The following is a 14,967-nucleotide window of genomic DNA, read 5'->3' on the forward strand; positions in this document are numbered from 1 at the left end:
AATGGTATTTTTTTCTAAGCACAAAGTTATCTATATGAACTATTGTTGTTATACAGTACTATAACACGTTACATGACCACATTAAGCTAAAGAAATAAAAAAATTTAAAAAAACCACTGCATTCCGGCAAGAGAAAAAAATCTACAGAAATTAACCATTACTCGACCAAAGAGCATGAGAGCCCTCTACTGTAGAATAACATATTCCTATTGTGAAACTAAAAGGATCATATGTCCGTTTTCCCGTGGTCAGTAGGTGCCAAGTTAAAACTGAAAGAGAAATTAAAATCCGCGCTTTTGAGTCATGTTGACGGCTATGAAATACTTTATATTTTACGGTGTTTTAAAGACGCCACGTGATTGAGCAGGCCGGCGTGATCATAGAACGACAAGCTTGAGTCTGATTGGTATAACGGAGTCATGATTATTGTTGCTGGTTGAGCCACTGTTGGCGTCTGTGGCAAAAAAAGAAGCAAATTCTAACATGTAGAATAAAAAGGAAATATGTAATGACTAGTGTAGCTCAAAGTAGCAGAGTAAGACTAGCGTTTCTTCTTCTCAAATCTACTCAAGTAAAAAGTACGGCTTAGTAAAACTACTGTTAGATGTACATTTTTCTCAAAATGTTACTCAAATAAATGTAACGGAGTAAATGTAACCCACCTCTGCACATAAATGACCTCACATAAGCCCTAATGCGGAAGGAACATTTCTTGTTGTAGCTGAAGAAGAAAAAAAGTCAATTTCTCCTTTAACAGGTTCTTTTTATTCTCTTAAATGAATAGGCGATGACAACACACAAATCAGGAACAAAAAGAAAAGATTAATTACTTAAGCTATATGTTAGAAAACACAGACAAATGAAAAAGCAGTTTCTGCTCTTGCACCCTTCTTTAAAATAAACTGCTGTAATTTAAGCCAAAAGAACTGTTGTGTTTGATAGAGCAATATGTGTATATGCTGCCGTAGCATATTCATTGCGCAATAAGTCCCCAAACTATTTTTAATTTGTCCATTTTACCCTGGAAATCCCCGTTTACAAACGTCGCGCTCCCGCTTTTGTTTCAACCTAGCCGTAAAAAGAAGGTAAGTAATTGAATTATGTCTGTCATTTTTAGCTTAGAATCATTAATTGATGTCTAATATTTAGTTCAAAATTTTTTGTTGTTGTTGAAAAAACGACTTTAACTTGCATATTTTAAACTCTTAAACAAATTACGTCACAATGAAAAAATTAGCGTCTGTAAATAAGTCACGGATATCTACCTCATAACTATCGCTTAATTATATTTTTTTCGTTACTGTCGCATTTTCCCCAATATTTTAGATGATAAATAATTGATCCAAACAAAGAAAAACTTTAAAAAAAAAAACCGTTTAAAAGGGTAAATATATGAAAAAGAAAATCTGGACCACTCCTTGATGTCTGTGATTTCTGCATCGCGAGCCTTGTTATAGTGCATGTTTCACCCATAAAATCCCCCAAAAATCCAGCTGTGGCCATTCACAGTTGTGGCTTGACACTCAGTGATACATGCTACACAGAGTTTTTGGATCTAAATAAGGTAAGTACGCGATAATATCTCGTTAAAATCATGGCATCTTTAATTCTGCTCTTTCATGCTCCCACCTCCAGATAGGGTTTCACTGTTTAAACTTTTTTTTTTTTTTTTTTTAAATGCCCTCCTGTTCAAATTTTTTCTTCCCCCAGAAAATTGAGATTTGAAGCTTTCCAATGATGTATCACACATGCATATCAGACAATTTTGAAAGTTGGCCAAATTGGGCGTCTCAGAGCGGAACTTCAAGTCACCTGAGTGTTTTCCGCCATATACATTTAGTCATTAATGAACAATTAAAAGCAGGCCGGCCTGGACCTAAGCTCCTAGTGTGCCCCAAGGGCGCCTTCCGGAAGATTCGGTCTCGACCTCCCAACGCATGCACTTTTTGTTATTCCAAATGCAAATGGCAGGCTTACGCTAGCCAACATGTTAACCCTTTAAGTGGCTCACAAGAAAGTGGAAAGTTACTGGCAGCTGCTTTATGTTATCTGCTTACAAAAACCTTGGAAGAAAACCTGCCACTTCTTTCAGACACCTAGTGAATAACACAAACCATTTAATAGACCAAGTAAAATGAACAAATGCGTGGAAAAAAATATATCTACACACCCTATTTTATAAACTACATTAATCCTTTTATCCCTTTTTGCTCAAAAGACATTACTTCCCTGATCCTCATCCGGTCCATGGAATCCAGCTGATGAGAGTTGCAAAACTGCAGCACTATTTGGAGCGCACTAAAGATGCTCTGGGCACCTTCCAACAGGTCTGTATGAGTACGTTATGACTGATTTAATATTAAAGAGAGAGAGAGTCCTCTTTTTTGGAAATTAAAATATGGTCACATAAATACTATCCCGATTTGTTATGACTTGTTGCTGCCGTTTTTTTTCTTTAATATGACTGCCTAAAAGTATCTGCTTGTGTGTCCACCAGGCCTTTGAAATCCTCAAGATCACACATGGTATTGATCACCCCTTGGTGGCTGATTTGCTGGTCAAGATGGAAGAATGTCGCTTTGAGCTGGATCAATGATTAACCCTTTAAAGGGGAAGAGACTATTTTAGGTCATTGAAAAAACACAGTTGTTTTCGTCAACAATGACGATAACGAAAACATTTTGTCTACAAACAATTTTTTCCATGATGTTACGATGTCGAGCTAAAAACATTGCTTGGTATACTAGAACATAACGAAACGAATGCCAGTTTCCATCTAAAGAGACGACAATGAGAGGAAAATGCGACATAGCTTGTTCACATTTGTTCACAATGCATGATATTTTTATATTGTACGTGGAAAACGTCAGCTTGCATCGTAGCAGTGTTTGGGTCATGTCACTCATGTGAAATGTGCTGCGCCCCTCCCTCACGCTCCTCACTGGAGATGAGGTTGGGTTTCAAGCTAGGCCACGCTCCATCCATCTTGCTTGTTTGGAAACACATGGTAAGATTTGTTTTCTTTTCTTGGCTAGCGAGAAGGTGGGTTTAACTGAAAAAAATGTACTGTTTTTCCTGCTAAGTGTGTATTATCATCACCAAGTTGGCATTGTACTTATAGACGCTACAATATGTGCTCATTTTTCCATATTCATTAGAAATTGTTGGAAACCCCTTCTGGACAATTTTTTTTTTATTTTACAGACAAAAACATTTTGAGTACCTATCGACTAAAACTGATTGGAATTTGTCTGAGATTTCGTCGCCTAAAACTAGGCGAAGACAAACACATTTTGAAATGACTAAAATATGACTAAGACTAATAAGTATTTTCGTACCAAAGACTAATGGGCCGTTTACATGGTGACACTGCAACACCAAGACACAACAATAGTTTGCGGAACTGGCTCCCCTTTATTTGGTGACCGCGATAACGGAAGGCGAAGACACAAACTTTTGATTCCGGGCTCCAATGTGGAACAATTCGATTGTGGTTTCTCCGCAACAATATGCATGGAACGCTCTCTACTCCGATGACGTCAGCACTCACACACGTCACCTTGGGTGTGCGGGGTGTGTGAAGTCACTGCTAGTAAACATTCAAAACAGCAAACATGGTGGATCGGCGGGTTTACGTTACTGTTTTTATAATATTTTGAATTTAAACATATTTTATTTTCGCGTTTTTGTGCCTAAGAAAAAAACGCATGGCTGCTATTGCTTTGAATTTAAAAAAAAAAAAAAAAATGACATGCAATGTAATACAATCATTTAAACTTGTAAAGAACAGCAAAAATACAAGAAATACGAGAGAAAAATGAAATGTACAGGAAAAACAGTGAATAAAACTGCAAAATAAATCATGGGAACAAAAAAAATATATATTTATATCATTGTAAGTGGGTGGGCGTGTTGTCTTCCGGGCGAAGAGGGTTGTTGTCAAGGAAGTCCATCATTGGCTGTCGCTTTGTAAAACTGCTCTGCCCTCTAGGGCCCGGCATGAATACATCGTTTTCATGCGGTGTTGCAGGATCGTTCGAATGGAGACGGAGCCATGTAAATGCAAACATGAATTTGTCGTATTCTTGTAGCGTCACCATGTAACTGGCCCCAAAGACAAAAATTAAAGGACTGCCTTAAACAACACTTTTAAAAATGAAATGAAAAGGACAACACTTTCATCATGTACATCCCAGTGGGGTTGAATGAATTGAAAAATAAAGATTTTTTTTTCTGATGTGTGATATGTGAGAAAAAGGATATATATCCAGGAAGTGGCCGCCCGACATGGGGGAAGATGTTTTATCAATCCCGGTACTATTTTAGCCACTCAAATGTGAATACCCGAAATTAACAGCCTTTCCTCGTTATTTAATTAACACCCATTTATCATAAGCACCTTTACATGAGTCTGTCTGTATCAGGAAATGGCTATGCCTTAATCTATCATTCTTTGTTTTGTTTTTTAAATCATTATTCTCTCCGTTATTAGGGGTACGAGAAAATTGCAATTTGTGAGGTATATATATGTTGTCTTGTGCTTTAAACTCATACATTTTGGCCACAATATTATCATTTGGAATACCAACATCCTGACTTGGCCCAAAATGTGATGTCCACATACAGTATGTGGATGTCAGGTATGAAATATATACACTCACCGGCCACTTTATTAGGTACACCTGTCCAACTGCTCGTTAACACTTAATTTCTAATCAGCCAATCACATGGCGGCAACTCAGTGCATTTAGGCATGGTGATATGGTTTAAGACAATCTCCTGCAGTTCAAACCGAGCATCAGTATGGGGAAGAAGGGTGATTTGAGTGACTTTGAACATGGCATGGTTGTTGGTGCCAGAAGGGCTGGTATGAGTATTTCAGAAACTGCTGATCTACTGGGATTTTCACGCACAACCATCTGTAGGGTTTAGAGAGAATGGTCCAAAAAAGAAAAAATATCCAGTGAGCGGCAGTTCTGTGGGCGGAAATGCCTTGTTGATGCCAGAGGTCAGAGGAGAATGGCCAGACTGGTTTGAGCTGATAGAAAGGCAACAGTGACTCAAATAACCACCCGTTACAACCAAGGTAGGCAGAAGAGCATCTCTGAATGCATAGTACGTCAAACTTTGAGGCAGATGGGCTATAGTAGCAGAAGACCACGCCGGGTCCCACTCCTTTCAGCTAATAACAGGAAACTCAGGCTACAATTTGCACAAGCTCATTGAAATTGGACAGTAAAAGATTGGAAAAACGTTGCCTGGGCTGATGAGTCTCGATTTCTGCTGCGACATTCGGATGGTAAGGTCAGAATTTGGCGTCAACAACATGAAGCCATGGATCCATCCTGCCTTCTATTAACGGTTCAGGCTGGTGGTGGTGTAATGGTGTGGGGATTTTTTTCTTGGCACTCTTTGGGCCCGTTGCTACCAATTGAGCATTGTTGAAACGCCACAGCCTACCTGAGTATTGTTGCTGACCATGTCCATCCCTTTATGACCACAATGTACCCAACTTCTGATGGCTGCGTTCAGCAGGATAATGCGCCATGTCATAAAGCTGGAATCATCTCAGACTGGTTTCTTGAACATGACAATGAGTTCACTGTACTCAAATGACCTCCACAGTCACCAGATCTCAATCCAATAGAGCATCTTTGGGATGTGGTGGGGCGGGAGATTCGCATCATGGATGTGCAGCCGACAAATCTGCACCAACTGTGTGATGCCTTCATGTCAGTATGGACCAAACTCTCTGAGGAATGCTTCCAGCACCTTGTTGAATCTATGCCACGAAGAATTGAGGCAGTTCTGAAGGCAAAAGGGGGTCCAACCCATTACGAGCATGGTGTACCTAATAAAGTGGCCGGTGAGTGTGTGTATATATATTTACAGTATATATGGCAGAAAACACAGGCAAGGCCAAAAATCAGTTTCTGCTCTTGCACCCCTCTTTAAAATAAACTGCTGTATTTTAAGCCAAAAGAACTGTTGTGTTTGATAGAACAATATGTCTATATGCTACCATAATAGATTCATGGCGAACTATTTTTGATTTGTCCGTTTTACCCTGGAGACCCCTGTTTACAGACGTCGCGCAACCGCTTTTGTTTCAGTCAAGCCATAAAAAGAAGGTAAGTAATTATATTTATCATTTGAAATGTCTGTCATTTTTAGCTTAGAATTATTGGTGTCTAATATTTAGTTTAAAAAAAATGACTTTAAAAAAATTATTCACTTGCATAATTTAAACTTTTAAACAATATACGTCGCAATGAAAAAAACTAAAGTCACGTATATCTACCTCATAAATATCGCTTGTTTTTTTTTTTTTTTTTTGGTTACTGTCGCATTTTACACAATAAATCAAATCAAAATTGAAAAAAAAATTTTTAAAGGGTAAATATATGAAAAAGAAAATCTCGACCACTCCTTGAAGTTTGCGATTTCTGCATCATGACCCGTGTTATATTACCATGTTTCACCCATAAAATCCACCAAAAATCCGGCTGTGGCCATTCACAGCTGTGTCTTGACACTCGCTGATACATGCTACATGTTTTTGAGTTTTTGGATCGAAAAGAGGTAAGTATGCAAAATTGTCTCGTTAAAATCATGGCGCCTTTATTATGCTCTTATGCTCTCACCTCCAGTTTGGGTTTTGCTGTTTAAAAAGAGTAAATACAGAAATTCTTATTATGTGCCTCAATCACACTCGCGTTTGAATAATATGAAATATTAATAGTTAAATCTGATGAATTAAAAGCATTTTTTTCTCTCTCAGCAACAGGTGATGTCATTTGTTTGGATAGACTGACAACAAATACACTTCATGTTTATTTCTGTTTGATGTTCATGTCTCTTTTTGTGTCATTTCAAAATTCCATTGCAGTGAGTACATCCACCGGCTGTGTGCGTATGTATGTTCAGCAAAGTCAGGCTCTCAAAACATCCATCGTCCCGTTGCCACATATCTATCACACACACTTCCTGTGGTAATCCCTGTTATTGTGGGTTATTGTGTCAGTGTGTGTTAAGGATGGAGAGTGTCTGATGGAATGCTGTAATGCTCCACACAATTGCATGCTTGCTTCTTTGTAAAAAGGATGACAGCATTTCCTCTGGGAGGTTAAAGTGTGTTTATGGGTTATGTGAGGATTACGGTGATATTGTGTTTGCTTTTACAAATAAAAGGTTTTGCTTTTCTGACACTTTCTGCTATCTACATGGTAAAGAGTCTTAAATAGCCAATTGTGAATAACTGGCTCTTTACCATAGTCGTTCGGGATTCAATTTGATTCAACAACATAGAACGCAAAGCAAGAACCTTATCAATGTTTAATTTATGAAATGTGCAATAGAAACATCACAACACAGTATCTTTTTTTCAACGGTTATTTTCCGCAGCCGCTCCCCCCCCCCCAATCAACTGTCACAGACCATTAAATCAGACTCATCACTCTCACTGCATGCGTTAAATTAAATTCATAACCTGTCTCAGTCCGCACGTTTATCTGCAGACAGAGCCTATACAAAGTAGTTATAATATGATGTCATTGATAACCATTAGTTAGCTGTGTTGTTAATCTTACTTTAAAAAAGTAATTAGTTATAAATTCCTTCTCCCTTAAAAGTAATTGAGTTAGTAACTGTTACCTCATTGCAAGTAACTGAAGTTTCTTTTCTTGTTCTGCACTTTATTAAATTGTACATTCTATAACATTTTTCACATCAAAGATGTTTATATTAACTAGATTGAAGAATAAAACCACAATTTACAGTATTTTAGGACATTTGGTATTTATAGCGTGAAGTGAGACAGCATGTGCAAGCAGTGTTGTTAATCTTACTTTAAAAAAGTAATTACAGTTATAATTTTTTTCAGCAAAGTTTTCCCCAAAAGTAATTTCGTCAGTAACTCAGTTACCTGAATGTAAGAGTAATTAGTTACTTGGCAAAGTAACTGGTGATAATTTTTATGTTTGTTTTTTTCCCTCAAAAAAAAAAAAAACAGGTCACACAATGTGAAGTTTAAAGGGTTTTTGGGATAATTGGCTCTAGCCCAATTCTTTACCCTAAACTTAACTAGACAAAGGGGTATTGCGGATATTGTGATAACTAGATAGTAACCTTTGCTATGTGTGGAAGTCATTTAATGTTGTGAATCAACTGTTTAAGTTGTTAAAATTGCTCCTGTTATTGCATTAGTTCCCTTATGTCTATTTTCTACCTGTGTAAGTTTTAAAACCGTTACATCATTTAAAGATAGATTTAAGTTAAGTTTTGCCGATTTAGGAGCATTTTAAATAAAAAGTTACTCACGGTCGCTAGGAAGGTTCTCTACAATAGAGCCTTCCTGAGAGGTCTACTGCTTTAACACATGTAGTTTTTTATTATATGTGTTGTTAATGCCGCCGTGTCTGTCATTTGAATCTAGTTCTGTATATATGTGATATCTACCGAAGCATCATGTGGGCGTAGTTTGTAGGCTATCGGCTACAGTCAGGTATTATTGGAGCCACCTAGCATAGTAGCATCGCGTTTGCAACGGCGTCACACTCCCTTGCCTCCTCCCCACTCCTGCTCTGCTCTCTCGTCTCCGTGAGTCTGTCTTTTTTAGACTTTTCTCGCGTCAGTCAACCAACATCGTAAAGCATAGTAATGCACGGCTTTCCCGCCTCAGTAACGGTAAATGCGTTGGCAAGATGGGCAAAGTAATTAATTACATTACTCACTACTGAAGAAAATAAAGCCTTTAGTAACGCCGTTATATTCTAACGCCGTGATTAACAGCACTGTGTGCGAATAGCCCATCTATCCAATCATCATTGCAATTGCAACGGTGTCAGCCCCACCCCGCCCGTTCCTCTTCACTCCTCCTGCTCTGCTCTCTCCCAGGCAGTTGTGTGTGTGACAAAATCTGACAACTCACGCTTCATTCAACCAAATTGTAGTAACACGCCCATTAGGCATGTGCCGGTATGAGATTTTGACGATAATGACCTTCAGCAAAAATACCACAGGTATCATGCTATTCCAAGTACAGTATAGCTTTAAAATGTTATTTTGAGATGTATGGGTTGGGGGAAAAAATCCATTTACCAGGATTTTTTTTTTTTTTTTTTTTTTCCACAACATATTTGCAAATTGGAACATCAACATGAATATAATGTTAAAATAAATACGATTTAAAAAAAAAAAAAAACTGAAATATTTAAATAAAATTCCAATAAATAGAATTTATAGACTAAACCCACAGCCACAGCTCAAGTTGCCAAACATTTAAACAAAAATAATTATTTTCCATAAAAAAGTCAAAACACTTCTAAATAATATATATAGCAGGTACTTCACTGTTTTTAAAGCTCCATCTCAACATTTTTAGAGACTTGCTCATTTTCTACATATTTCTCTCTCAGTCCAAGTTATGATGCAGGAATGTGAGTATTTTCACCTTTTCTGGGTTAATATCTCACTACTACTATTAATATTAATTAGTTGAATATTAATGGAGAGTGAGAGCAAGGCTCGTATCATTATTTACACATACACACACCCTTTCTCAACACAGAAAGTCACAAAAACACCACTGGCTGTTCATTTTGAACAGATGTTTACAATGGCTACAAAGACTACAAAAGCACGCTAATAGCGAGAAAAATAGTTAGCCGTCTTGGCATGCTAACTAGCCACGTTAACATCCTTGTTAACAAGCTTACTATAATATTTGTTTTACCATCGCTAGACACACGAAACACGTTGGAGTGAACTCTCTTAGTTGGTGGGAAACGTTCATGACAGCATTTTCTTACCTAAAATTTTGTGTCAAGTGACGTTTGATTGTCACGTAAATGTGAAATCATGTTGGAGGTGTTGCCTGCACGTCGGCTGTCGTTCCTACTCTAAGCTGCGTCCGTCTGTTTCTTTTCGGTAGCCGAAATACTCCCGTATTAGACTATACTTTTTTGAGACCGTTTTGAAAAAGTTCAGGTGTAGTTTTGACAGAGACCGCGTTGTCACCGACGTACAAGTCAGAGCAACAACCGGAGGGGAGGGGTGAGCGCTGCCGCTCCAAGTCATTTCTCGCTGCATTCATTGGGACATAAAAAATAGCTAATACTGTACTACGGTATGACAGAAAAAAATTGTGGTTTTGAAACAGTTATGTTTTTTAATACCACACTAAACAGCATTGCAAATATGGGAAAAGTAATTAATTAGATTACTCACTACTGAAAAAATTCATGTCATTATACTCTAACGCCGTTATTAACAACACTTTTGGTTAGTTCCCCCAGAAATCCACAATTCCAGAATTTACAGCAAATTTCAATGCATTTCACGGAAATCAAAACTGTGTGTGTAGCTTATGTGGTTTTCATCCCAGCTGGTGGACGATGTGGTACAATAGTGCCTGCCAATGACCCGGCTTGTTATGGAACGAGAAAAAGACAGGTTTTTGCTTTTTTTTATGCTGTAGCCTCACTTACGGTGGCCAGGAAGTGATAAGCAAATTTCAAATGCTTTGTTAAGCAAAAATGCTAATAGACACAATAAAAAGAAAATAGCCACAACAAAAACGCAAAATGATGCAAAGCAATGGAAGTACAAATTTACAATGGAAGTAGACTTAAACTAGAAGCAGACTTACCACGGTTGATAACCGTTGGTAGATCTCTCGTTATGACCATTTCTACTCAGAAGTAGTCATCCAGTAGAAAAAGTTGTATTTCTGACGCGAGTTGCTAACGTTATTCAGATGTGTGTGCTGAATTTTGTTGTACGCCATACAACAGAAGCTTTTTGCTTCTGAGATCAGCCGTAATAGATTTGCTCATGCATTCAAACTCCTTGTGCTGAGTCATCGGTGGGTGAAAGAAACTGACCTTCATTTGAGAAGGAGCTGTGCTAGTTTTCACAGCAGTACCGCCATCGGGAAATAAATTGTACTTAACGAATGAACAGGGCCAGCCCAGCCTATATGCAGACTATGCAGCTGCTTAGGGCCCCTGACCACTAGAGGGCCCCCAATCTGGCAGTTGTTTAATGTACATTCTATTTCGTTTACTACAGTTTGCTTTATTTGACTTTTGTGAGTTTTGATACTTGATTACAAGCTTTAAAAAAAGTAAAGTTCTTCCTTAACTTCTTTCTTTCCTCTTTTAGAAAAATATTTGGCGCTATCTACTGTAAGTACTGACAATCATTTGGGGTGAGAAGTTTGAAGTATGCAGTGCAACAAAATCTGATTAATATACAAAATATGGACGTATGGGTTGGATTGCATGTATGGGTTTCACAGTACATCGTGACGAAATGGTGGGCCAAAAATATGGGCCCCTTTGCATCATTTTGCTTAGGGCCCCCAAATGGCCTGGGCCGGCCCTGCGAATGAATACAATTAATAATACAATAGAACAGTGTATGAATATACTTTTTCAAGAAAGCAGACACACGTCAAATTTGTTGAATACATTCCTTTATTTACATTCGGCCATCTTGTTCGTCCACCAACTTGCTGTGTCAAAAGACAGTTCCAGTCTGGAATCATGCAGAGAATATCACACTTGACATACTTTTGAATTTTCACACCGAGCTCGACTCATGATGACATGGCACTTACGACTAACATACCAAACAAAATGAAAGAAAAAAATCAGACTCGTACGAATAAACTGAGATTTGTTAACTTGTTTTTTGACATGAAAATGATCAAAATTTATCTACAGATTTGGCCAAGAAACCACTTCAAAAATGGGTTCTCAAAACGTCTATTTTGAACACATTAGAAGTTATTAATACAGATTGCAGTTACAATTGTTTTCAGTTTTTTTTTTTTTCACGTTTTCATTTCTTCTTTAAAATGGCTGAATGAAATAATAGAGGAGTATATGAATGATATGTGTACAATAGATGCCATTAGACCCCAAGTTACTTACCCTCGGCAGGTTTTGAAAAATTTATTTTGTAACATTTACAATCTTTTAGCCAAACTGTTTAAAGAAAGAATGAAAGCAGGTTTTTTTAAAACCCTTTTGTCTGTTTCTTGAGTCACTTTCAACTTAGAAATTTACTTGAGCAGTATACATAATCATTTTGGGGCTTAACAGTACATTTAATAAATGTTTTTGGCATGTATATACAGTACAGTTATCTTTTTTTCCATCTTAAATGCATAGTAACCTTAAGGCTTAAATAAATACACATTAATAACTGAAATAAATAGACTTTGATTCACTATGAGAAAAAACAGCAAACGTTCCGATGTTGCACTTTCTGTCGAAACACATCTCGAGGCCAGTTTCTCAAACATACTTGTTTTTTTTTTCTGTTCCCAGGAGATTACCTCCTATCTGCCTCCGCATTCGCAGATAAATGACTTCCACTCAGTCAGGCAGCCATGAAAAGGTCCGTACCTCACACAATATATTTCCTGCTACTGTATGTAACATCATCTCCAATTTGGCATACATTGAACGAATAGCATCGGAGAGGGAGGAGGAATGTGAAGTATCAAAGCTGCAATAGTGATGTTAAAGATTATTTTTAAAGGTTAATTCTGACACAAACTCACTCTTTCATATATTTATATTTGTACAAACATTTAGAGCATAAACATCTCAAGCACCATAGGATATAAAACGATGTAAACGACATGGAACCTGGCAGAGATCCCTGCCTTGTCATCTTTTTTTTCCTAAATTTAGTCCTTTTCCATTGTTTTGTTGTTGTTGTTCATTGGCAGCCACAACTAGACTGCATTTTTTTCAGTCATTAATTAAATTTTCTTATTTCTAAACGAAATTTTCAACCTTGTCTCAGCGATAAAAGCATTATAGAAATGTAATACTTACCTAATGGCGTAATTTAATTAAACACAAGCACTATTTTCCTTGAATAATAGTTATTTGATGGCTTATTCCAGTTTAGTACCACTGAAGCGCTCTCTAATTGTGAAAAGACATCTGTGTGAAGGCTTCATTAGCTGACGCGCTCCAGATCCATGACATTTTAAAAAAAAAGTCATCTGAACCAAACCATAGATGTGAGAGCTAACTGCAAAGATGTGTCGAAGTTAAAGGTCTCTACATAGTCCCATTGTCTTCACTTATTATAAAACACACACATTGACGAGTCATTGCGTTTCTTTACAAATAGAGCAGAACAACACGGATACAAATAACAGACAAGCGTCGATCGATGGATGCGCAGAGTGGAAAGAAATGTCTCACCAGCCATCACATCCATACGACATCAGTGTGCTGCGTAGGAATGTTTGAGTAGAAAGTCAAGAATTCAATTTTAACCTGTTTTAACACTGTGCTGACGATGATCTAACATATTTTTGGTCCCTTTTTAATCTTATAAATAACCTGATTTAAGATTTAATAACCTCTTTTAGGTTTGTTTTTGTCTTAAATCACTGAATTGAAGTCTCTTCACCAATGTGATTATGCAAACATCCTGTCTAAGCAGGGTTCAAGCTATAACAAAGCAACAAAATCACTATTATAGATACAAGTAACTCCAACTCTGAGCGCTTTATGGTGGCAGTGAGTTTAAATCACTATTTTCCGTCATACAAAATACGTTAAAAATGGTTGTGTTCTGTTGTTGGCTGGGATTGATGAACTCACTGGCTACCATTGACACCAATTCTATCGTTGTAAATCTCTCGGTTCAAAAGACATTTTTTGTGTTTCACTATACTATACTAGCACCGTACTGTACGTAGACAAAGCCAAGGAGATTATTCTCCTTCTTGATATTTTTAAAATGTTAAAAAGGCACTTTTTCTCATTGTTTTTCTGACTTTGACTAGCTGCACAAGAGGCCATGCTGTAGGCCCAACTCCCTATTTTGTATTTCTTACAGATCCGTATAAAGGATATTAAGAGAAAAAAAAGTGTCAGTATGGTTCTTTTGTTGCCATTTGGTTGTTAGAAAGCTTCCTTGTAAAATGCTTGTTCAGCTCTTCTGCTGTTCCAGATGAACAGACAGGTTCTCCCCACAGGCCGATTAGATTTCTCAGTACATGTCTAATTGATTCATCCATCAGCTGTCCTGCTTTCCAACAAGTGGAGAATACATGAGGTTCGTTGGGTCAGTCCTTTACAAAAATCCTATTAAAATATCAGGTGTCATCTTCTATATTGACAGATGATCTGCAAGCTCGCAGTGCATCTTATCGATGTCTGGACGATACGTCGAAGCAGGTGATCATCATGAGGTGAGCTTTGCAGAAATTGACTCTGTTCTCCAGTTTGTCCGTCACCATCTCTAGAGCTTCTAAATACTCCAGCGAGTCCACCTCGTACACCTGTTGCAGTTCGACTGGACAAAACAAGAAAATAGCAGGTTAAGATTTCAGGGTAATCTGATATGCAGTAAATTCAGTAACCCATTTAAAGTATTAAATAGAGTCGTCCGATTTTATCGGGTAGCCGATAATATCGGACGATTAAAGGATTTTAAAATGATATCGGCTAATATCACCACCGCTTTTTCATTATCAGTTTTGGACCAATTTGCATGGTGCCGTCAAAGTGAATGTAGAAGCCTTCTGTCTTTGTCCAAGCGCTGGTCACAGTTTAGCACAGAAGTTGTGGGTATTGACCATTAGATTTCTCTAAACTAAGATGCTTGGGATTTGTTATGTGAGCAGACCATTTGCATTCAACGTGCAAAAACTAAATGAACAATACATTATTGAAAAAATAATGAATATGTTATGTCCACGACCCTATAAATCTGTACTGTTTTGATATGGGTATCGGATTTTTGGAGTTGGACAACATAGGGATATCTGTTATCGGTTAAAATGTCATTAAGGGACAACTATGATATTAAATGTATACAGTGGGGCAAATAAGTATTTAGTCAACCACTAATTGTGCAAGTTCTCCCACTTGAAAATATTAGAGAGGCCTGTAATTGTCAACACGGGATAACCATGAGAGACAGAATGTG

The 14,967-nt window shown here is 37.5% G+C and overlaps 2 protein-coding genes across 5 annotated transcripts in view; one reads left to right on the top strand and one right to left on the bottom strand.

The window, feature by feature from the left end:
- Positions 1 to 5,604, top strand: part of smyd3 (SET and MYND domain containing 3) — a 138,613-nt gene extending 133,009 nt beyond the window's left edge. The window contains exons 11-12 of the mRNA XM_057851373.1: positions 2,219 to 2,327; positions 2,498 to 5,604. Of these exons, the coding sequence (XP_057707356.1) occupies positions 2,219 to 2,327; positions 2,498 to 2,596 (208 nt within the window). The 3' untranslated portion in view covers positions 2,597 to 5,604. The remainder of the gene's footprint in view (positions 1 to 2,218; positions 2,328 to 2,497) is intronic.
- A 5,864-nt stretch (positions 5,605 to 11,468) lies between these two features.
- Positions 11,469 to 14,967, bottom strand: part of kif26ba (kinesin family member 26Ba) — a 160,689-nt gene continuing 157,190 nt past the window's right edge. For all 4 annotated transcript variants that reach the window (XM_057851369.1, XM_057851370.1, XM_057851368.1 and 1 more), the window contains exon 28: positions 11,469 to 14,331. In XM_057851369.1, coding sequence (XP_057707352.1) covers positions 14,183 to 14,331 — 149 coding nt within the window. In that variant the 3' untranslated portion in view covers positions 11,469 to 14,182. The remainder of the gene's footprint in view (positions 14,332 to 14,967) is intronic.

Source organism: Corythoichthys intestinalis, chromosome 1, assembly GCF_030265065.1.
Source record: "Corythoichthys intestinalis isolate RoL2023-P3 chromosome 1, ASM3026506v1, whole genome shotgun sequence".
NCBI classification, from domain to species: domain Eukaryota; kingdom Metazoa; phylum Chordata; class Actinopteri; order Syngnathiformes; family Syngnathidae; genus Corythoichthys; species Corythoichthys intestinalis.